This window comes from Camarhynchus parvulus, chromosome 1A (assembly GCF_901933205.1).
Source record: "Camarhynchus parvulus chromosome 1A, STF_HiC, whole genome shotgun sequence".
Lineage (NCBI taxonomy): Eukaryota > Metazoa > Chordata > Aves > Passeriformes > Thraupidae > Camarhynchus > Camarhynchus parvulus.
The window spans coordinates 25,106,278-25,130,979 of NC_044586.1; the positions used below are offsets into that span (position 1 = coordinate 25,106,278).

General features: G+C 44.6%; 1 protein-coding gene across 1 annotated transcript; it reads right to left on the bottom strand.

The window, feature by feature from the left end:
- Window positions 1-430: 430 nt before the first annotated feature.
- FAM234B (family with sequence similarity 234 member B) lies at window positions 431-22,894 on the bottom strand. The gene is made up of 13 exons (XM_030960800.1): window positions 22,840-22,894; window positions 16,274-16,666; window positions 15,240-15,338; window positions 12,804-12,992; window positions 10,819-10,949; window positions 9,982-10,129; window positions 9,496-9,637; window positions 8,729-8,872; window positions 5,306-5,387; window positions 4,924-5,079; window positions 4,212-4,329; window positions 2,857-3,083; window positions 431-2,449 (listed from the first exon to the last, which is right to left on the bottom strand). Exons 1-13 carry the CDS (start codon window positions 22,874-22,876, stop codon window positions 2,444-2,446), a joined length of 1,872 nt encoding a protein of 623 aa, XP_030816660.1. The 5' UTR covers window positions 22,877-22,894; the 3' UTR covers window positions 431-2,443.
- Window positions 22,895-24,702: the final 1,808 nt, after the last annotated feature.

Consider the following 24,702-nt stretch of genomic DNA (forward strand, 5'->3'; position numbering starts at 1 on the left):
TGCTACGGTGAAGGCCATCAGTGTTCATATTGATCAGCTGTCACCCTCTCTGAACACCCTGCTTATTCTTAATTTCCAGGCCCAAACTCTTCTCCCTGCCCCCAGATTAAAAGTCCTGCTGCAGTAGGAATAGGGGGTACCTTTCAGACATCTCTCCCTCCTTCCTATCTGTAATGACTCCCACATGTTCCCTTCTTGCTTTTTGCCCAAAAATCTCCCATTCTGAGGTACCTTGCTGTCTGCCTCTTTTTACTGTTTCTTCGTAACCATTAAGAATTTGGCAGGACTTTTGTTTTTTATGTTACTTCTATTCATCTATTCCTTTTTGTCCACTGTAAAAATATTGCAAACAACCCCTGAATCAAAACCCCAAGCAAACTCATAATCTCTCAAAGGTGAAACACTGGTTCACATGACACATGACGCTGTACACAGTATTTATTTTGTTTCACTGCAGTTCAAATACATTTTTCCAACAATATACAGACAGACTCTTTATTCACAGTGGGGGTGGGGGGGGTGTGGGCAGGGTGAATTCACATCAAGGAGGAGCTAACATCACTGCTCTTGAATATCAGTTCTCTCAGGAAGAATCTCAGAAGTAACTACTTAGGTAACAGCCAATTCACCTTTCCCAGCAAGGTGGTGGCTGCACAGGAGGGAAGAAGCACTCCTGTTTAATCCCTCATACGTTACTGGTCCTCACACTTTCAGTCCTACTCTGCAGCTCTACTAACTGACACTAGCTCTAATACAAACACTAAACCCTGTCTGGAGGAAAATGTCAGGCCTAGAGCCATTGCTACAGTTGTGCTAATATATACAAAGCTATTTACACAAAAATACCATTAAACATATACAAACTGTTCACAGCTCTGACATTAGGAGATCAGGGCCCAAAGACCAGCCTTGGGGCTTGCAGCTAAACCTGAAGGGCTATCCTGGAAGCTTTATATAGAAATGTGGGATGATGGAAAGGGTGATGCAGCAAAGGGAGGTGTCAAGGGCCCAGGAGAGCAAACCCATGGCTAATGTGCCCATCTGGAAGGAGGGTCAAAGTCTGCTATCACCTCATAACTCATGGGGAAATGTGGGGAGGCTGGAAGGGCACATGCTATACAGAAAAGTCCTTTGCAATCCTCATCTCAGCCTGGCTCTGTTTAATGTCAAAGGCCAGGCTTAGAATGGCATACTAGGAAAGGAGTTCCTATATTGCTGCCCTAAACTACTGGTGGGGAACTACCAGGGCACCAAATTGTTTCACTTTTATATGGTCTTCTCTACTACAAGAAAATTGAAATGCAACACAGAATGATGGCACACTCTGGGACACAGAGTGGGACACACCTAACACACTGTAAACAAATGTGTCCCAGGAGTAGCTTGCTCCTCCTGGAGCTGCACACAGGGCTGGGCTGGCAAGGGAATGGCAATATTGAGCTCAGAATAGGGTTAAAATGAACAGAAAAGCTTTCTAGTTCTGTCTCTGAACCTCTAAACCGTTGGAGAAGCAGCGTAAGGATAAGCTCTTCTGTGACAAGACTGAGTGACCTTTCCAGTGACAGTTGGGATCTGCTGGACCTCCTATCCCAAGGGGGGGATGACACATTGGCAAAGGGAGACTCTGCCCATGGGACTGCAGTGTGATGTTACAGTGACAATGTGGGTTCATAGAAACCTTAAGGATGGAGAGAAAGAAGCTGGGAACCTTTCACTTCTACATCACCCACATATGCCTGAACTTGGTGTCCTGAACTTGGAACTGGGAAAGAAAGACACAAGTGCAAGGGGCTGGCAAATGCTGTGGAGACCATCTTTCTCTAGATCAGGTAATTCAGCCAGAGAACTAGCTTGTTTGTGAGTCTGGCAACAGCATGGACAAGAGAGCTGAGAGCACAGGAGAAGTCATAGATAAGACTAAACCTGCAGGTGCCAGAGGCTTCTCTCCAAAAATAAAAAGATTAAGGGTGTCCTTTAGCCACACCACTTGCCTTGACTCATCATGGCTCACTCTAGGCATAGAGCTTGTTAGACTGGATTGGGAACACTGTTTGGACATAAAAAGGTGTGTCCTAAATCTCATTCATAAATTAATCATACAAAAAATATACACACATTGTATAAATTAACACATATATATATAAAGCCTGATTTTATATATATATGTATATAACCTCTAAATTCACATTTCTGTGTTACCTGGAAGGAAGCATGCAAGAACAGCACATGGAGAGGGAGCTACTGAGCAAAGTTTCTCTGGTACAGAACAGGTCTGTCTAGGACAAACCTGCCTCCAGCAGCATTCCTCAGACAGCTGAAGAAAGGGGAAGTGCTTTTAGACCCCATTCCCTCTATACAGCCATTTTCCTGAAGATATACAGAGCAGCTTCCTGTATTCCCAAAACAGGCCACAGGTCCAACCAACATCTGAGGAACCACCAGGCTAGAGCTGAAGAAGGAAAAGCAAAGAAACATTAAAGTCAAAATCTATTATCATCCAGTCTGGTAAAGTCAGCAACAGAACCTGGGCACCACTATATGGAGGACCCTTGCTTGCCCGTGTCAAAACAAGTGATCTCAGTCCCACCTCTCTGATCCCTCTGCAAGTCTCTCAGTCTCTTATGATCATCATCCCTGCTTCTTTCTAGGATGCTGTGCTGTGTTCAACTGCCTAAGTACATCTTTGCTTCATAATCTGTCCACCTTATGCCCAAAGGGGCAGCCAGTCATCTTGCAAACATTTTGCATCCCACCAGTCTCTTTCCATCCCAAAGAGCACCTTAACCATGTCTGTAGGGAAGAGATCAGATGTTTTCAAAGGCCTGGATTTCATGAGGGATTCCTGCACAATCTCACCTTCTGAGGAAAGTCAGCAAATTTCATCCGCGCAAGAAATCGCCTCACTTCTCCACGGCTGATTTTTGGAGTCCTGCTGTCCTTTAACCACACCATTCGGCCCTGGCTCATCATGGCCCACTTCAGGCCCAGCTTGCTGACCGACAGAAACCCTGGCTGCTTTTCAGAGGTTGCAGTTGTTGTCACAGTGATGTGAAATGCATCCTTTTGGAGATCATTAATTCCAACTGGTCCATCAGAAAAGGGCAAGAAAACAGTGGTGAGGAAGAAATGATTACAGTTCTTCCAAAAGAAATCTTATAGCCCTTACTCAGTCAAAACATACACTAGACTGATAGCATATTCAGTCTGACTTTACAATTCCATGTACCTTAGTTGATAAGGGAAAATTATTTTAACATTTTACCATGGAAAGAAACTGAAATATAGATCAGAAATGGAAGGGTTTGGTTCCAGGTTATGTTTTTCAGTTTGACATAGAATATGAACATATTTCAAGAATACAGTTCACTCTCAGCTTTCCTTCCCACACCTGTTAGTAGCTACTTTTTAGCTCTATAAAACTGGAAATCTGTAAAGCACTGGCAAGTCAGGTGACTCCAGTCATTGCAGAATGATCTGTACAGACCTCAGAAATCCTAGTTTCTAAAAAAAACCCTGTAACAATAGTATTCTATTTGTTCTTGCCTGAACTGTGTTTTTGATTCAAGTCCAATTAGATGTTATTACTATGCAGCAGTTTTTCTACGCTTCCTGGCCTACTTCTCTTAGTTCTGGATGAACTGATCTTTTATCCCACACTCCCATGCACAAGAGGCTGGTTATTTGCTGCTTTAGAAAGAGCAAGAAAATTGAACAGGGACTGTAAAATCTTGTATAGATGTTAAATCCAGATCTACTTTTCCCTGAAAACACACTTATATATTTTGATTCCCCCTTACAAAAATAAAGAGGAAGTAGAACAGCTCGTATCCCAAAGAGTGGGAGATGGCCAACCAAAGCAGAAAAGCAGGACTGTATCTGATGTGACAGAGAAAAGTCACATAGTGATTTTTTATGCACTGCATTAAATTAAAAACTCCATGGAACGCAACACAACTTCTCTGGTGTAAAACATGCATTAAACCTGTCATTGGTTAAACATGTAAGAAACTTTGTGGGTCTTTTATTTACAAAGTAGGGGGTGGACAGGATGCTCCTTCAGAAGGAAGATGAATCTTATTTCCCATTGTCATGCTACGTGAGGTGGACCTTAGGTGCTCCCTTTAAAGGCACAACTGCAGCCCATTGTTTCTCACAGCTACTTCTCTCTCTGTATTTCTAGCCTAGGTAGTTTCTCCTCCATTTGTACTCACCTGCTGAAGCAATGACTTTGTCTGTTGCATTGGTGAGGTCCAGAAGGACTGTAGGAAAAACAGGATGGAGGAGATAGAGGTGGTGCAGCCCTGGGCGCTCAGGTCTGGGACCAGGTTGCTGTTGGAATGCAAGACATAAAAACATAACAACTGTTAGCAAAGGGGAGTCTAGCTTTGTCAAAAATACAAAGATTTCTGACACTGTGTTGTTTTTACATGGATCAAAGAATGAAAACCTGTGGTTTTACAAAGATTAAATCCCGAAACCATTTTTCCCCAAAACAGAATTTGCTCTACAATTTCTCTTTGGTAAGGCTGAAATCTAGCTCTGTCATATGCAGCTTGATGGGCAAAGCTACAGTCTGGAAGTTTGAGTCTCCATGCCAAACTGTGTGCCTGCATGGACAGAAGGAGCACTCTGGGCTGGGAACAAATCTGCAGTTACAGCTCCTCAGTGCTGCACGAAAAAATGAAATTCACAGATTTTGGGGTTTGTGGATGCAAAATTTCTGTCAACCAAGCTTTACAATAAAGAATTTGCACATGAAAACTCCTGTGCTCAGGCTCAGAGAAGTCAGAATGTCAAAGTGAGAGACGTCCCTGACAGCCTTCTCGTATCTTAGGTTCAAGTTCAATGGCAATAGGAATAAAAGACAGAGACTGCATGTGCCTCACAGAGAAACCTCAAAGTGAAGAAAAGATGTGTGCTCACCAAACTTCGTAACACAGGCTTTGTTTCATCAGCCCAGAAGAGAAAAACAGATTTCTTGTCCAAAGTCATGACTGAGAGTGCATCGAGTTGTTGCCTCTGCCATGGAAGCTCCTGGTTCCAAACAGGGAGGCCAGATTTGCCATCTATCACCACCACCTCAAGGCAGGGAGAGATTGAGCATTAATGGATGCCAAGGCATGGGTATGCAGAGCCCCCTTGCAGAGGCATGGCCTGTGCTGTTCCCTTTCATGCCTGTGGCCACACCCTAATGAGTGCCAGCCAAAGAGATGGGAAAAGCAAGGACCAGAGAATTTTGTCTCTTTTTACCCAGTCTACCCCACTCCTGTGCTGCCACTGCCCTCCCTGCCTTCACCTGTTTTACCTTTTTATTCCCATCTCCAGTCTGTGCTTGCAGCATGAAGTCCAGAGTTTCATCAGCACCAAAGTAACCTGGTACAGGCTGGCTGTAAATTTGGAAAAAGAAACACTCAGCCCCATGGTAGAAAAAAAGTAATTTCAGATGGAGGCAGAATAGCTGCCTTCACCCTCCATTCTGCCTCTTAAAATGACAGGATTTGTCATGCTAAATAAGGTCTTTCAATCACTCAGAACTGACTGTCAGGAATCATTTGCTGGTGGATCAGAAAAATGCAAAATGGTAAAGTGGCCCATGGTGCTTTTCAGCCATTCTTCAGAGTTGTCTGTGTGGGGGGCATTGCTTGATGGGCTGTAAGGACATGTGTTTATCCCCCTGTACACTACCCTATCATCCTGTCCTTTGCATGAGAACCCGTACTGTTGTTGCTATAATTATATAATATTACCCAGCCCTTCCAAAATGCATTGGCACATTTGGCCTCCTGCAGAAAGTGGATTTCCCAGGCTGCCTTAGCTGTGTGAAATGGATCTTAACAAACTCAACATTAATGTCAGCCCATGATTCCTTGTATTGTATTCTTACTGCTGGCAGGTTTACAAGCCTTTTTGTGACTTTAAGCAGGTTAAATGAAGTCCCTTCTCATCCTCTCACTTCTGGGTGACATAACACATTAATATCTCTCATTATAACTGTTTTTTAACCATATTCCTTGCTTTTGGCTTTCTAAGCCTTGCCTCTGTCTTCCTTCAATTCACCACAGCCAGATGCACAATTCTAAATAAGCACAATTGAGTCCACAAAGTTCACAAAACCAGAGATTTTATGGCAAGGCAGGATCAGAGTATATCCTCTCTCCTCTTATTTATGATAGATTTCTGTATTTCACCCAATTAACCAAGTATCAGTAGGCTGGCTTTGCGTCATCTTTGATGAGATGAATTCATCACTTCTCATGACAGTTAGTTCTAATGATTAATTTCACCCAAAGAAACATTCCTGCATCTTCTTTCTCCTGAACATGAATGGCTTTTGCTCCAAGGCACTTGTTCTTGCTATGCCTGTTAGCTTCTATTTCTTACATACGCTTATGAACTCACCTCTCAGGCTTCTCTTTGATCATATAAACTCAATAGTTAAAATCTTCCATACCAAAGCATTTTTTCCAGGCCTTTTCCCAATTTTTTTTTCCATCTCCCCCTTTAAAACATGCATGACAGAATGGTTCCTGAACAGTAATACCACAGCACCACAGTGGCTTGACTTTATACTTACGACATCAAGCAATGTCATTTTCTTTACAGACACCTTTGGCAACCACGTGCTGCCTTCAAGGCAGCCTCACGAGACACTCCTATAGCTTGAAAGATCTCCAATAGCAAAAGGAAGTAGCAGACAATTCTATCCTATGACCACAAACTCAAAACATCTCCTAAGGTGCCTCTGCCCTTTTGGGTCACAGTCAGTGGCAGATCCCACAAACGGAATGCACACAAATGTAAGTACATCGGATGCTACCAATCAAGCGAAAAATCCCCTGGGCACTTGCTCAAATGAACCAGAAGGCTTGTAATTATTCTGCCCAACAGTAATCCCCCCAGCAACCTGCTATTAATCCTCTCTCATCTGAAACATCCATTTACAACACAATTTGCAACTGCTTACTCAATTTCATGGTCTCTGAACTTCGCCCTTGTTTTATGACTACTGATTCTCCTTTATGGTTTTCCAGGGATCTTGTCAAAAGCTATCTGGAAATGCAGCACATCTGCAGTAGCCGTGTTGGTTTTCTCGGAAATTATTCCCACAGGTGTGGACTCAGTCTGCCTGGATGAAGTGGTGTGCTTGGGGCAGGTTTACCCAGGAAAAGGAGTGCTCACAGCTGGCTTTGTAAGCTTTGTTTAACAAGGAATTCAGTCTGTTGGACTCTGGTAACATCCCTGACCTGAATTTGATGCTTAAGTAGAACTTAAGTTCTAAAAAAATCCAAACAAACCTCTCAATTAAATGCTTGGCCATAATACATTCAGTGTAGTAAATTCTGTCTTTCTTAACTCCAAGAAAACAGGTAGTCCAGGACTTTAGCATAGCAGCCTAGAACAAGAATTGCTTTCATTATTTTTTAATGACTATCTGCCAGCTCCTCTACACGTTTTGTACTCTGTCCCTTGGGAGGTCAGGGAATGGGAAAAAGCAGCAGCCTTGAATACTAGCTGCCCAGAGATGTTGTGAAGTCTCTGTCCTCGGAGATGTTTAAAACCTGACAGCACACAGCCCTGAGTAACTTGCTCTAGCTTGTCTAGAGTCTGCTTGAGCAGGTAGGTGGGATTAGGAAATCTCCAGAGGTGCATTCCAACCTCAACCATACTAGTAAAGAATGGTTTTTGACCCTTCTTGATCTGTGTATTTCAATTTATTGCTGCATCCATTTAGAAATTTCTTGTGTATAACTGATTCTACAGCACCTATGAAGTGGCTTTGCTTCATCACTTTACACACACCCTTTAAACTTGATGCCAGACACATTAAAAAGTCTGCAGATTCTGGGCCCAAAACAGTTCTAGTCCATTTCCTTTCCCCATAGCATGATCAACCGGTCATAATTAATTCCTAGAGCTGTGGCTTATGTCACCCATCAGCCCTCAAGAATGTGGACATTACCTGAATATTGAAGATAGCTGAACACCCTTTTTTTTTTCCTTAATGAAGTTCCAGTGCCTTCTTCTCATTTATGCTCTTGACAGTTGGGTAAGACAGAACTCAGAGATGCTTTCTTTATTCTCAATACTAGAGCAAGCAGTTGTTTCCCATGTAATTTCCCTCAATTGTGCCCAACTGCCCTTTGCAAATATTTAATACTGGGAGCACTGAAATTGCTGGTTATTACCTACCCACAAGATCTGGAAAATTACTTAATTTCCATGTGTGAAATTAGAGGATGAGCAATATTATTTTAAGGTTTACATTTAGTATAGATGCTGACTGCCATCAAAATGCTCATTTTCAACTTTCAAGGAACATTAAGATCTCTGGGCCATACTCATTCACCTGCTCTAAATTTTTAACATTACTAATGTAACTGATCCCCTCCACTGAAGCCCTGGACAGCAAGTGGGCTGAATCACACACATCACTAATCCACTAAATTCCAATGCCACATCATTCCCATGATTTCAGTGTTGGGTACCTGAATCAAGCCCCTTATTTGTGATCACTCACAAGCTCACAGATCAAGTTCCCAATCTTCTATTCCTTGCTCCCCCTGCCCTGCTCACTTGGCTCAACAACCCACACCTCCAGTACTTAGACTCCTCTTCAGACTTGGAGAATTACTGTCAATTGCTTTCTAAGGAACACACATGCTTAGAACTGAAAACTGGGAAATGGTACAGGAAGAAATAGGACAGAAAAATGTTCCCAGCAAGTAACCTGCTGATATTCTGCAGCTCCAGGGTCCAGCGGCGCTCCAGGTCCTGTCCCCTCAGCAGGATCAAGCTCTCTTTGGTTGTGATGAGCAGGTTGCTGCAGTTTGTGTCAGCTGTCTTCACTGTCTGCAGAAAGTCAACACCCCCACTGGCACAAATGGAAAACAGAGATCAAGGCTTGTACCTGCACATCTCAGCACTAGCTGCCTGTCCATGTGGCAATTCCTACAAAAGATGTGAACTATACTTGGAGAAGTCCATTTTTTCCCCAGTGATGTGGGCTCCTCAGTTGAGTGAACTAAATTCAAACATGGGGTCTTCTGAATATCATGAGTTACTATAAAAAGCCTGCAGTTTGTGAGTTCACATTTGCTCCCTCCCTTTATTCCTACCGAGGCCTGCCCCACAGTTTGGCAGTAAAGAAGAATGAGCTGAGAAATCCAGGCCCACACAGACTGAGCTTCCTAAAGAGACTCCACTAGCTGGGAATGCCTCTTTTTTCCCTTCAGCAATGCACACAGGGCTGAAGAAAGGAACAAGGAGCAGGAGAAGCTAAGGACTCCCTTTTATGATATTCTACACTTCTTTGGCTAGGACAGCCAGAGGACAGGGAGGAAATGACAGGTTCCCCACAGTATTCCCCAGTTATCAACTGGACAATGAAGAGAAGGACAGTACTGAAGTAGAAGCAACCACCTCTAGGAGCACTAATAAGTGCCTACCCTTCCCTTCCTCTCCCAGAAGGAGCAAGATGACAAGTCCATCTTCTACCTGTAAATGTCAATGAGCTCTGACAGGTTGACAGATCTGCGCTTTTCCCACTCTGGCTCCTCCTGCTGCAGCATTGCAGGGAAGTTGTCCCGGTTTCTGGCTTGGGTAAAGATATCCCTCAGGGCAACAGCCTGAACATTACCTGCCAGGAAGAGTAAAGATGAAGAGTCCTGACTGCAAAAGAGAGCCCAGTAGGACAGAGGGTAATTGGGAGTGCTGCAGTTGTGGTAGAAAGCAATGAAATGCCCAGAGCTGGAACTTCCCTGGCATGCTGTGCCTTTGGGAAACTCCAAAGTATTTGAGACTAGCAGGTATTGGTGCTCCTGTACTTTTCCACACCATGGCAGTGAGACTTGTGCTTCTGCCCTCTTAGATTCTACAGCAGAAGGCATGGCACAAGTATCCCAGGGACATTCTGGACCATTTTAGGTAAAACAGATGTTTTCTCAGGAAGGTGAAGTGCTGCAGAGGCAAGGTGCACCTTACCAAAACCAAACAGGATGTAGATGGCTCCTCGGCTCGTGATGTGGACTTGGGGGCCAATCACTTTCCCTTCTCCATTGGTGCTGTACCTCACAGGCCCACCCAAAGCAGTTCCAGTCTTTCCTGATACTAAGATGAAAACCACATCAGGCTGCAAGGAGAGAGAGGCAGAGATTTTTATCAGTGCTTTCAAGCACCTCTGCACTCAGAATCTTCCCTCAACCCCATAGCATGAAGTTGCACTGATAATTTCCCCTCAGCAAGGTCTAGATAGTGTTTGCTTTCTCTTTGCTCAGTCTGGCTTCCTTGTTATCTTACATTCATGTTTTTCTCTTGACACAAATGCATCAAATATAAAAGGGAATTCAAAAATCTGAGTTCCTCTAACAAAATCTATGTTAGAATTGTGGGGAGGGATGAACATAAAGGAAATCTGCATCTGAATTAATCACACAATTAATCAGAATTAATTAATAAAGAAAGTACTTTCTTTTGGATAAGGTAAATACTCCCTTCTCCAGAGATCCATCCCTACACTGCTGCTAAACATTCACTTCAAACCACACATTCACTGAACAGAAGCAGATAAGTCTCAAGTCTCAGTCAGGTGCAAATAATGACCCTTCTGTTCATTCCCAGCTGTCAAGAATGCAGGTAGTGTCATTATTGTTTGATCTCACTGCTCTGAGCTGGAAGAAAAAGGGTGCTTTTCAGCAAAATCCAAGGGAATGAAAATTAGGAGCTCTAGCAGCTCCAGTTACAGTCCTTCCACATCAGTCTATTTTTCCTCCACACAAATAGTAAAGGTCCTTCCAAACCCTGAGTAAGGATGTGCTGTACCTGTGTCTCTGTGAGAACCAGAACAACAATATCCCTAATGCCATCTCCATCTACATCTGGAAGAGTTGCAGCTGGTGCAGCCAGGATCCCACTTGAAAGATGAATGGAGTTCAGTGTCCAGATGGTCTTGCCTGTGGAAAGAACAGGATAAATGAGATCTGTACTTGGGGAACCAGAGAGCATCCCTAGAGGGTTCCACAAAACCTTCTTGAAAAGGAAGCAAGAGAAATTATTCCTCCCATTCTGTGTGAAGGGAAAAGTCACATCTACAAACTGAGACAAACTGCAGTGGGAAGCAAAATTATTCTCCCAGTATTTCTTCAGACTGCCTTTGAATCAGGCCTCAAGTTCTGCTGTGCTCCCTTCTTAGCATCTCTTTAAAAGACCTGAGCCCTAAATAATTTCTGAAATAGCAGAGACTATTTAAGGTTCACTTTACAAAGGAGAACCCAAATGAGAGTGCTGCTCTGCAGGACAGCAGTTGTTTGCCTCAGCCAGCAGTAAAGGCTAGGTAAATGTGAGGAAAGGAAACAGATGGACAGTTCTGATATTCAGAGTGCAAATCTGTGTCTCAGTTAAATTCCCAGCAGCAAATTACCACTCCAGCATGACATGCTTACTCCACCTCAGGGGGAAAGCATGTTAAACAGACATGATGTCAAATGGTTCAGCAGTCCAGCACGAACCCAGCTGGAAACACAATAAAACCAGATTTGCAAACTTGCAAATAAACATAAAAAAAGGCAACAATAAAATTTGATGCATTTAGTTTTTCATCATTTCTTTGTCAACACTTCTGCTTTTAAAATCTTTAAAAATGTTTTGCTGCTGCTGCTGCTCTGTAGGATAAGGTTTGCCCCTGAATGACAAAGTAAACCATGGCCAAACTTGTACATTACTACTGCTGGTAAAGGAAGCAGCTCATTGTCCTGACCATGCAAACACTGTGCAAGTAACCAGGTCCCTAAAAGCATTTGAAAAATGTGTGAAGATAGCTGGGGGTAAAATTAGAGGAAACTTGAGAAGTTATATTCACATCCTAACAGAAGTTCTAACAGTATGGAAACAATAGGGTAAAATACAGTTGCTGCTCCCTGGATGGAAGGTGATTGGCATGCCTGAAACCTATTCCACCATGACCCCACACACCCACAATCTGCAACCATAGCACCTGGTAAAGGGTTTGGAACAAAGGGTGGAGTGGGAATACCATGACCAGACTGTAGAAATCCTTGCAGGGAGGGGAACGCAGCTGATAAAGGCACAGCACCCGTCAGCCAGGGGAAATAGGAGAAGGTGTCTTGTTGCTGAGCCAGAAACTGTGGTGAAATCATTGTCCCTGGATGAACTGGGTTCATTAAAACCTAACTGTAATATTAACACACACCTCCATCCCAAAGTTACCCACCTTCAAGGTACCTTTTGGTTGATTCCAAAAGCAACCCTATACCTACCTATGGCTATTTCTGCCAATGAATTAATGTGGGAGAACAAACAGCAATCAGAGAATGAAGGTGCACATGATCAAGTGATTAAAAATGCAATATTCATTCACATCTAATCAATTCAACTATGGGCCTAACTTCTCTGCAAGGTTTCCTGGATGTCGTGTATATCCTTATGTAACTTCTCCAAGAATGCTGTTCAGCTTTGCAGTGCTGTTAGGTAGGTCCTGAGCTGTACCAGCAGCTCAATGCTAACGAGAACAGACTTTACATATTCTTTATGACATGGGGATGCTACAGGGTAAGCTTAACACTTCGAAATATTCTGAGATGAAGGACAAAGATGCTGCCACAGAGATGAAATGTTTTGAATTCTCTTATCCTGTGTAACTAGAAACACGTTAGTTTTGACTCCGTTCCGTGTGTCATAAGGTAATAGCCACCACGATGTGCCAGAACCAAATTATTCATGCTTATTAGTCCTTTAAAGTAAACAAAAAAGCAACAACACATTTCTAACATGCTGGTAGTTGACTTTACCTGTGGGGGCACTGAGAAGGCTGAGGAATTTTGACGTTCCTGTAACAAGGCAGACAGGCCCTGCAGCTGCCCCCAGTGACAGCCCATTGCACTGCACACTTTGCGTCTCCTCTGGAAGCTGGACGGACCACAAGGTGCTGCCATTCATACCAGAAAGTGCCACCACAGTTACAGAGGGTCTAGAGACACCTAGAAGAAGCAGGAAAGAGAGAATGTAATCCCTTGGTGTCAGAGGGATTAATCTGACCACGTTGCCTTGGGTCCTTGTGCTGGAGATCCAGTTCTACCTCCTGGAGCTGAGCAGTTCAAGACAGACAAATCCACACTGCCTGAAAGCAAAGGTCAAATGTCACCTCATGGCTGAATTTCTCTGCTGCAAAGCCCAGCAGTGATCTCCAAACAAGTTGGGCTGAAAACCAACAGCCCAGAAAATCATGAAAACCTGAGCTCATAGAAGAAATGTGGTCAGCTGGGCAGAGAGAACCAAGTTCCTGGGGACAATGTGCTCAGTTGTGGGGTCTTTCTCCTGTGAAATCTACTGCTGTCAAATCAGACTGATTATTCTGATCGCCTCTCCCTCAACAAAACAGCTAGCACCAAGGGGAAACCTTAACTGACTCCCAAGGCAGATGTCACCTCACATGAAAGTGCTGGTTTGTTTGTAATTCTGGAGCAACAGAAAGTGACTGGTAGTCTGAGAGCGCTTTCCTTTGTTTTCCAAAGGAGTTTCATTATTGTGAAAAATAGATTGAATGCAACCAATTGGTGGCACTCAGCATTCATTTTCCAATTCACCTGTTAGCATAAAATAATTGTAAAATAAAGTAGTCTATGCTGTTTCAATTGATTGTTGGTTCTGATTCCAAATGTGATCAGCTTTTAGCTCAGCCTGCCCTCAGACTTCAGTGTGGTTATTGTAACTAATCTCCACCTAGTATGGTCATATCACAACTTAAGATGAACTCCCACACATTTCAAAATAACAACAGACCCAGCCAACTTCTATCTCACTAGCATGTGACCTGATGACACAAAGGGGATATAAGGGCCACTGGCTAAACACAGGGTTGAGTCCAGTCTCTAAATCAAATTCACTCTCTTCTCAACTGAAAATCATGTGGCTTATGCTAAGGGGTTGCCCCAGGTCAAGTTATCTTTGTTACATTGATAGGAACCAAGAACAACTAACTCCTGAATGCAGCTCACAGCTGTTGTGCCTACAAGCTGGAGAAACAGTTAACAATGTTGCAGATTACTCCACTGGGTGCCTATTCCAAGCTTATCTCTACTTGGCACTGCGTGAATGCTCCAAGCACAAGCTACAGGTGGCTGATATCCAGCTATGTGAGTTTTGGATTGTGATCAGCTTACACCTGTTTTAGTGTCTGGTTTTTGTCTTCCAGCACAGCTACAACCCAGGATGCAACTAGGTATGACTAGTTTCATTCAGAGCATGCTGCCTATATATATATATATGGGATAAAAAATAAAAGCAATGTAATGGCAAAAATATAGAGTGCAAGTACAACTGATATAAATGGAATACAGCCTCTATGTCAACTGTATCTTCCCCTCTCATTTATTTTTTAAGCTACTTTACAGTTTTCTCTATGTTCATATTATTTTTATAGGACTTGCTGTGAAATACCACAGGCCTTGCTTGGGCCATGGAGAAAGGCATCTTCCCCATCCTCTAATAATATTTTTATTACCTCTTTAAAGAGCCAAGGCATTTTGCTCCAAGAATTTTCTTCAGGCTGTGCAATGTATGCTTGCTCCCTGAATACATCTCTGAGGCAGAAGAGATTCACCTGGCACCAGGCCATGCCAGGATGGGCAGATGCAGTACAACAGGCAGCTGGGAACCTCCAGGGCTTCAGAAGCCCAGTGCAACAGGATGCCACCAGATCTGGCAGCCCCTGTGTAATGGTGCCAGCATCAGCAGGTTCTGCTACGTTACCTGAAGAGTGTGAGGACTAACAGAGAAAGCAAAGCAGCCAGGAGGAGGAAGCAGGGCAATACCTGCTAAACAGCCAGGCACAGTAGCTGCCCCATTATCAGATTATTATCTGTGAATTAACAGTGATTTGGAGCCAGGCAAGTATATGGAGTGACCTGGAGAAAAAGGCAGCAAAGTGAGGGTGTTTCTAAAAACAAAGGGAAGTGTGCACAAATGCAGGACAAAGAGACAGAGTTGCTCCAAGATGAGGTGAGGGCAAACAGATGATGCTAACCAAAAGGTATAGTAGCACAGGCTTGTAATGAAAAATTTAAGCATGACCAACCACAGGCACAGTACACCAGGAATTTTAAGGAACTCTGAAAAGACCAATACAGTGGATTTGCAGTGGCAGAGACTCTTCCTGTGTGTAAGACAAACATACAAAGGTCCATACTGACACATAGAGAGGAATGGAAAGGAGCTGCAGTGCTTACCCAGGACACTGGCATTCATCAAGGCAGTGAAGACAATGAGGATGTCAGGGAGGCCATCACCGTTCACATCACATAGTTCCAGTGGGGATAACACACCACCTGCAAAAATTACAGAGAGTCACTGCATGTCAAAAAGGCCACCCGGCTCATTTTTCACACTGGGAGAGGAGGGCTGGCCCAGAAATGAGACTTGTGCATAGACAAGCCTCACAAAGTGCCAAGGAACCACGAAGGGCAGGTAGCTCACACCATGGTAAGATCTTTCATTTCATGAGAAGGCAGAAATGTAGCAACTGGGTCAGAGAAAGGGAAAGGAGAAATGGAGTAGCTAACAGAGAAGGATTAATGCTTCCCACTTCAATTTTTGAGGAAATGTGGAGCCATGTATCTTATGAAATGCTTGGATTTGGAAGCTGGGGCAGAAAGCAAGGAGGCAGAGACATATGGCAGACCTGGCAGAAATTATTTCACAAAACAGTGTTATTTTATTGCAGAAACCAGAATGGGAGATACCAATGACCCATACAGGATAACAGAAGATTTCAAATGTTGATTTATGGATTCAAGCAAGACTAAAAGACAATGGAATAAGGTTAGTTAAGCTAGTTAGAAGACACAAAGACTTCTATCCCTCTCCTGTCGAACACAACCACATACTTCAGCATGGAGGTACTGGTAAAGTCCAGGCTGTAGAAAGGGAGGCACTGTATTTTAAAGTGGGCTGGGCCATCTCCATCTGGAACAGAGCACAACACCCAGACAAAAAGGCAGGATGGAAGAAGAGTCAAAATAGTTTTTGATGTTGGCAGAAACAAAATTTTGTGGCACTCTTATGTGCAGATGCCAGATTTCACATGTCTCAGCTTCAAGAGTGAGCAGGACACAGCCACCTGTCTGTTATTTTGGAGCATCTGTAGTGGTGAGGAAGGGCCTCTGCTCTGACCTGGCTCTCCCAGATACGTCTCTCCCACCGATGCCCAGCCTGGGAGCTGCCACCTCCCCCATGCCAGATGCTGTTCCTGGGGCTTTCTCACCTGCTCCCTGACCTAGGTTGCGGTTCCAGGTGTTATGCAAGTCTCTAGGGGGACAGGGAATTAGAAATGCGCACACCAGCACAAGAATCATCGAGATCACCACAGTGAGCAAAAAGATGGCAGTGCGTAGGTATGGCATGAGAGAGGGAGCAGCCTTCTGCTCCAAACTCCCAGCTGTCTCGGCAGGATAACCCTCAGGAGCGCTCTCTGACGTGTGCTGCTTTGTCATCCCGACCTCCACGTCAGAATCAGGGTCCTGCATCTCTTCAGGGGGGCTCTTCCCATTCTTGACCCCCCCATTCTTCTGGATGTTGAGTACAAGGTCATCTTCACTTTCATCACTGTCGGCCTGAGTGAGGGGATCATACTCCCCAAGGTCTGGGCTCTTCTTTCCTGAGAAAAAAGATGGAAAGATACAATAAAGCATGAGGTTTTGCAGGATCTCAGTGGAGAAAAGCTTGCAGTGGAGAGTCATACAAAAGAGACAACAAAGTAGTCTGCATTCTGCATGGCTCCAAGTGAGAAGTGTGAGAGAAATGACAGGGTCTCTCTCTCCATGGTTCACAGTAGCATCTGTGGGAGAAAAGATGCTGACAGTTTATTTTCCTCAGATGTGTGTGTGTATACATATATGTATGTGTATGCATACGTCTATATGGAATTCATGGCTGATTTAATTCTAATACTTTCTTGATTAGCAATGAAACATGAAGTGCCAGAACCCAGGACATCTCTCTAGCTGTCCTGGATAGCTCAAGCCCCTGCCAAAAAGCTCAGGGACCTTGGCGCAGAGCCCAAGACACCTGTGACTTTGATTTTGACCCATAGAGCAAATTACAACCTTTATATGAAGAATTACAAGTCGAGAAAGTTTAAGTGGAATAATAGTTAGTCTGTCACAGAGTGAAAAGTAATTTTTTAGAGTTTTAGAATAGAAGCTCAGAGTCCCAAGATAAAAGAATTTGTGTGCCCTGTCCTTCTTCTTTCTTCTTCCTAGCCTCCATCTTCTGAGTGATCTTAGCACTTTTAGATTAGTTTAAAGTAGAAACTCACTGCCTAACATAAGTGATAAGTATTAAGAAGTTATTGTAAATAATGTACACGTAGTTTTTAGTATAAAAGACAACACCGCCTGCGAGGGCGGTCAGTGTGCCTCTGTCTAACCTGCTAAACAGACCTCAGCAAACCAAAGAAAGAATGTTACAGATAAGAAATACACAACCCTAAAAACTACAACTGAAGAATCCTGACTCCTTCTTCGACTGCCAAGCTAAGAAAAGAGACCTGTACGTATCTCAAAGTCACTCTGACCAGCAGAAATCCCAAGAATGAAGTCTCCCTGAAGATGAAGGGAAAGTAATTTTGCCCCTCTGGGCCAGTAACATGCTGATGTCTGGAGGAATCAGGCTGTTCCTTCAAGACACCACATTTCCTCTGCATGGCTCAGTTCTGTGAGAGGGAATGCTCCAAGCCCTGCCCGAGGCAACCACACTGCACTTGCTCTGTCCTGCTCCCAGCAGAGCCCACAGTCTGTGCTTAGCCTGGCCAAGACAGATAACTTGGTACTGATCCCTTCAGGTGGTGGCACAGGAAGGTAGCTCAGCTTTAGGTGTCTCCTGCACAGGTGCCCAGCACACACAACCTCCCCCAGGCCCTGGAGAGCCACAGGGAGTGTGCCCAGGGCAGGTGTACAGCTGGTCACACACCCTGATAAGCCCAGCACCATCTGGTCAGGGGGACAGAAAGATCATACGGACTCACTGCCCTGAGCTACGAGCCCAGGGTCACGTCTCAGGGAGCTGCCCTGTGCCACAAGGCTGGGCATGGAGCCATGGCCAGTGCTCTGAGGATTCCAGAGTCTCAGTCTGGTTCTCTCTCTCTGATTACAAGGTGGGACCTTGCTATCCCAAGTATCTGTGTCATTTCCTTTTGTTTAAAGCTGATCTGAAACAGGAACTAGCTGGTGCCCGAAGATTCCTGAAGTGATACATGCAAGGCATAACTAATAAGCAAAAATATGCAAGCTGTAACCCCTCTCAGACACTAAGACGATGGGAAGGCTTTACAAAGTGGAAATTTTAGGGCTTTCATGATTATTCTTCCTTACTAAAGATAGTATACCTTACTTATGGTTTTCCTGCTAAAGGCACTCAAGTTACAGATGTACTGTAGTACCTAGTTAGTGCAACACACCTATTTTGCATAATCTAGAGTGTATTTTGCAGCACATGTATCTTAGTTCTTCCTCATTTCTCACCCCACAAAAGGACCTTCACTCTCCCTTTGTCTACCACTTATAAGGATATTCAGCTTCATTTTTAGGATTTAAGAAAAACTTTCAATGCCACTAAGAACCAAATGCCCCACATTAGGTGGAACAGCCAGGACAATTCACCTACACTGAACAGAAGGAAACAAAAATATCCAGCACGTTCACGTATCTAAGACAGACTCTTCCTTTCTGAATTAGGGGCTTCTACAAAAGACTCAAAAACCTGGTGTACATATACACTCCAAAAGGCAGTTCCTTGTGGAGGCAGGAACCAAGAGACACTGAATTCCTATGGGTCTGTCTGGCGTATCCCTGTGACACACTGCTTTGTTTCACATAGCTCTGCTCTAAACATCTAAAGCTCAAAGTCTGGGCTTTTCAGAAGTCCTGATAACCTTGGCTCCACCCCATAACTGCACAGAAGGCCAATGACCCTGGTGGCACACAACTCTCTGCTCAGAGGTTGCAGTGTCATTTCACAGGTGTGTATTGCCATAGGTTGTGCTAAAAAGTGACTGAAAGACTACTCAGTCAAAACAAAAAAATCCAGAGAGGTCTCGCTGCCAGGGCACTTGCAGATTCTCACAACAGATCCAGATGTGCCAGTTCAAGCCAGGTCAGAATGGCATGAAAAACAAACTTGGCTGGCCCAAGAGTAAATGGTATTAAGCCTGGGAAGTCAAAGTCAGACAGTTGTGTTAACCAGACTGCTCCCAGTTTTGGAAACTGGTGACTTTTCAGTAAAACAACTCAAAGAATAATTATGCTTTACATATACTATGTTTTGTTTAATTATTTTAATTCCAAACGGTCAACCAAAAGACTGGAACCTGCTGATCATCCTTGATGTAACTGAAAGCATTGGTATCAATTAAATTTATCTGCAACAGTTTTGTTCTGGATCTCTTTCTGGAGACAGAAAGGACCTTGAAAACATGGCTCACCCACTCCTTGAACTGGCAGGGACTGAGATGCTGAGATTGACAGTGGTATCAACCACAACCTGCAACAGGAACACCTGCCCTACTGAGAACCACTGAGCAGTGGCTACAAAACAGCTACTACACAGTAATGACAGCTTCTGATGATCTACATAGCTAAGAATCTGGAGAAGTATGGGAGAGCTATAAGGCAGAGAGCTGCTCAGTCTTAATTCATGTCTAAGCCAGAATAGGAATCAGAAACTGGCACTCCTTCACCCTATCTTTCCCCAAAAGGTTATCCAGCACACCCACAAGGCACAGCCATTCACTAAACTCAGGCATAAAGTGCCCTGAGTTCTGAGTGTTTTTAAGCCAAAAGGAGGGAAGATATTGCCCTTTAAGAAGGGCTGTTGGAGCACTCATCTAGCACGTGTAAAACCCAATTGTATAGCTCATCTCAGAGGATTCAAACACTTATCTCTTCCTGTTCAGAGAGAACCTTAACCAATCTGTAGGTGTTTTGGGAATGCATTTGGAATGCTGGCAAACGTGCTCAGCTCAGCCTCCCAAGGCTGTTCTGTGGTGCAGAGAACATGTAAATCATGATTCACCTGGCTGGAGGGAGACCAGAAGGAAGGTGACCCCTCATCTGAGTTTTAGGTCACTAGCGGTGGGAAAGAGGGATAACACACCTGACTTTAACTAATCAGTCCCAGATGATTTTTCAGCAGAAAAGCACAAACAAACACAAAAACCAGTAAAGAATGTGTGAAAACACAGGCAGTCTCACACCTTTTAGAGAATGATGATTTATTTTTAAGTGCTTCAGAAGTCAAATTCTTTCCTTTCTGGTTAACAACAAGGCTTAGGCTGGAGGAAAACAGTTTGTCCATCAACAGAGAGCTAAAATTGCCTCTGTTGCAAGCAATCAGCTGTCAGGGAATATATACAGTTTTCAGTTTTCCATTGTGGAAGCAGAAATGGCAAGATCTGTGTTGGCATCTTGGTGAAACTCTTATCATATGTCCTGAAAGGACAACCATTGTGTAGCCTTCATGAGAAATTAGTCTCTGTGCTAAAGCAAGCTGCAGTTCTGTGGCCTTATGCAGGTACCAGGTCTGTGTAACTCACACTTTGTTATCTGTCTTCCAAAGAGACTCCAAATGTATACAAACCTTGCATCCACCTTACAGGTATGGAGTTAGTATCAGCAAAGTCAGTTTCCCTACAGCTCTGCGTTTCCTCCCTCCTACAGGTAGAGTCAACAAAGAATCTTCTGTTCTGACAGGCTCTAAATTGTATTCCATTTTTTTTCCATGGCATCAGTGATAAAACAGAGGTTCCCATTCAGTGGCCTGTGGCTACAACCAGAGCAAGTTACTGGTCACATCACCCTGGATTTCCTTTTTCTTTTTGCAGCCACTGGAAGAAAAAGCAAATACTGATGATGGAGGCTTTCAAAGACACAACTGAGGGAAAACGCCCCAATTTATTGGCTTTCAAGGGCAGCAGGTCTCTAAATCACACTTTATGACTTTGAAAATCCCCCATGTATTTGCCAAATGATGTTTTCACACAGGCAACTATTGCAGTAGAAGAATGTGATCTCTCAGTGAAGAACAGACGATTACTGTGCGATCACGATCTGGAAAGAAGGCACCCATTAGGTGATCTGTGTTCAAATGAGGTCCCAGTGACAATAAAATATTCATTTCTTGTGGTGATGGCTTCAAAGATATTAATTGTAATCTTATTTTTCCTGACTGACGGGGAAGTCTTTTATTTGCACTGACTTTGGAGCGAAAAGAGCATATTTTGGACTTTGGCAATGTTCAGTGCATTATTCCAGGGATGGCACACGGGTTCCAGTACCTGTTGTAGTAATTTCATGTCCTGTTTATTTTTCTGGCAGTTGGCAGGCACCAGTCACTGGGTACTGCAGACATATTTCTAAGCCCATATTGATTTTTAATTAATTTAATGAGATGCAGCAAAAAAAAAACCAGATATAGCAATAGGCTTTCTGCTTTCTCATTGCTGTTGGAAGCTGCATTTCTCAATAATTAAACACACAAGAAAGTAATGATCTCTGCAGTTTAACCTGAGGATTGATGCAAGAGCTGTTCTCTTAAATGCAGCTGCAAGGCCTGTTACAACCCTTTTCCAAATCAGTGTTTCCCAACAGCTGATATCAAATAAATCACGCTGGTTCCAAAGGTCCCAGAAGAGATCTGCACTTCTTATTGCAGTTTCCCAGTGGTCACGCCTTAATGCACACACCTACACCGACCAGTTTGCACTCGTCCTACACAGACTTCTTCATGGGAATGTATTCCCTCCCATTTAGACAGACATATATATATATATATATATATATGTATGTATAAAACAAGGAAGAAATCAACTTGCAAACAAAATTTCTCTGAATGAGACTCAACAGACACCACATAAACTAAAAGTAATGACTCCTGGTAAGGGTTACGATGGCAGGGAAGGACCTCCAGGGACTGATGGAGGAAGAAAGGATGATGAGTGCAGCCTCGCAGGCTGGGGCCATGCAGGACCATGCGGTGTGCAGTGCCAAGGAGAAGCCCTCCCCAGCAGCACACAGCTGGGCCCTGTCTCTGTCCCAGGGCTGTCCCCAAGACAAGACAGGTTAGGAAGAGCAATGAGCTTTTCCCATTGAAGGTAATGCAGCCAGGTGCATTGGCACCGTCTACAGTACATCCAACAGCAACTAGCACGCTCCCAAGATCTGGTTTGGCAAGGTATTTTAACTCCCTTTTAATCTCCTTACTGAAGAGAATGGCTGTTTGACTGCTGCTCACCGCACACAATAGCCCCTTATGCTTGAATATCCTTTCATCTCGCTGAAGATCTCTGGCTGGAAGGTGCAGAGGCGGCAGGCAGGCTTCAAACATTTACCTGGGTAATTGCACTGGCACTTACCGAGCTCCTGGCCTGGCTTCTGTGGGCAAAACCCGGCAGGAGCGGATCGGAGAGGTCGGCGCTTCCCTTCCTCCCGCGCAGACCCCTCACAGGGCCGCGGCCCAGGCCCCCCTCTGCCACACACGACGCCCTCCGAGCCCCGAGACGCTGCCCTGGCCCTTGCGTCCCTCCCTCGACCGCGGGCCCGGCGCGGAGCCCGCCGGCCGCCCCTCACCGCCCGCACCGCCGGGCCTCACCCCACATCGCCACATCGCTATGGCAACGCGCCCACAGCCCTCGGGCAGCGGCACCCGCGCCTCCCGCCACCAAGGCTGCCCTGGCCGCGGCTGCCCCTGCCCGGCCCAGCCCCCCCAGCCCAGCCCGTGCCGGCCCGGCCCGGCGCGGCCGGCGGTCGGTCCGTCCCGCGGGCGCGCAGCCCTTACCCGGCAGCTTCAGCGCCCGGGACAGCACCGTAGCCATGCTGGACACGGTAGTGCGCTCGCGCGCAGCCCCGCGCCCCGCGCCGCCCCGCGGCCTGCTGGGAATTGTAGTTCCCAGGCGTGAGAGGAGCCCAGGCCCTCCGTGTGCCCGGCGGTGTGAGGGGCAGAGACCCGCGGGGAGGGACGGCCCGGTGGCAGCGAGCCGTGAGCCGGGACAGCCCAGATCTCCGCAGCCTGCCTGCGCGACTATGTGGGCACAGGCCGATGGGAAATAGCCTTGTCATCCTGAGGGGTTTGCACAGAAAGTGCCAGTCCCCTTAAATTGTTGTTGCTATAAATATATGCCTTCATTCTTGGAAAGCTTTTGGTTGGAGAAATCTAGTTGCTTTCTTTTAATTTTGCAATTTTATTTTATTTTATTTTATTTTATTTTATTTTATTTTATTTTATTTTATTTTATTGTTGTCATTGGTTAATTGCAAAAGACGGCCAGGTTGTTTTCCAAAGCTGTCCTCAGTCGTCACCACAGCCTGCCAAGGTGAGTGAATAAGTGAACTCTCCCTTTCCCACAAGGGGGAAGTTGAGCAAGGAGGGTTTTGTGGCTTCCCCAAAGCCACAAGGCTTCCTGATTCCCAGGCCCACATGTGGGCCCTCAAACCCTGCCACTTCTTCAAGGCATGATTTGTGTGAGAGCTCACAAGGCAATGTGCTCTGTCACTGAATGAGAGGAAGGAATATTGGCCAAATACATCAAAAGAGACTCTGCCTGGCTAATGAACACATCACGTTTCCTCAGCATCAGCTGCTGCTCTTGCTTTCTCCTGTTTCAGGTGCTGTTTTTGCAAATAATGTACTCACTCTTTCATGTCCAGCTCTGTCCTGGAACTCCTTGAATAGTAACAATAAGGAGCAGAAGAGAGACACCAAGTGGTCTAATTGGTGAAGAGAGGTTTTATAGGTTTTTTTCCAGATATGAACAGGAGAGAGAATAGTTCTGATCCAAAATCTTTTGGTACCAGAGGGTTTTTTTTCCACTGATGTCACCAGGCTTCAGAGAGAGACCTTCCTGAGGACACAGCCCTTGCGGGGGCAGTCCCAGGTGACAAACTCTGGAGAAGCCATCACAGCTGTTGTTACTCTTTCTCTTCCAGGTCTTTCTGAATACAGAATCTCTGTTCCATATGCCATTTCCTGTCCTCCAGGCTTTCATTTAAGAGCAGCGGCAGTCCTGTATCTATGTAAATATTTACAGGATAGATCCTGGATCCTTTTCAAGTCTCGGTTAGCAAAGCCCGTGATAGGGAAGAGCTGTCCAGCAGAGTGACTCCTTCTAAGAAAATGCTTCTGGTACCAATTAGGGCTGCGAGCAAAGGAACGGCAGAAAACAGCCAGAAGCAGGAGCTGGGATGTCTGGTGTCCTCATTTGTGATCTTCTAACATCTGGCACACACACATATTGTGCAAAAGCCCATCGTTTGCTATGCTTTTACATTTATGGTGCAGCATAGCCCACTCTTAATTTCATGTGTCCCCACAAAAATGGCTTGCTCCCCAAGCCCAGAGTTCTCTGTGAGGCTAATGGACTGCAAGGACAAGTGATTTGTGGTTAAACTGATGCTTTTGAGGAACATATGACTAAGCAATATGTTCAGAGGATTTAATGATTTACAAAGCATGAGAAATTAAGTTTTCCTTCTTTACGCTGTGAATGTAAGCTGATTTGCATATAAATTGGACCTGTCAAGTGTTTGAATATCAATCAAAAAGCTGCAAATAGTTCATTAATTGATGTGAATGTCACTGTTCATTTTATTTTATTTTTTTTCCAAAGCAGCGTGAAAAAGCCAGATGCTGAAAAGTTAGATA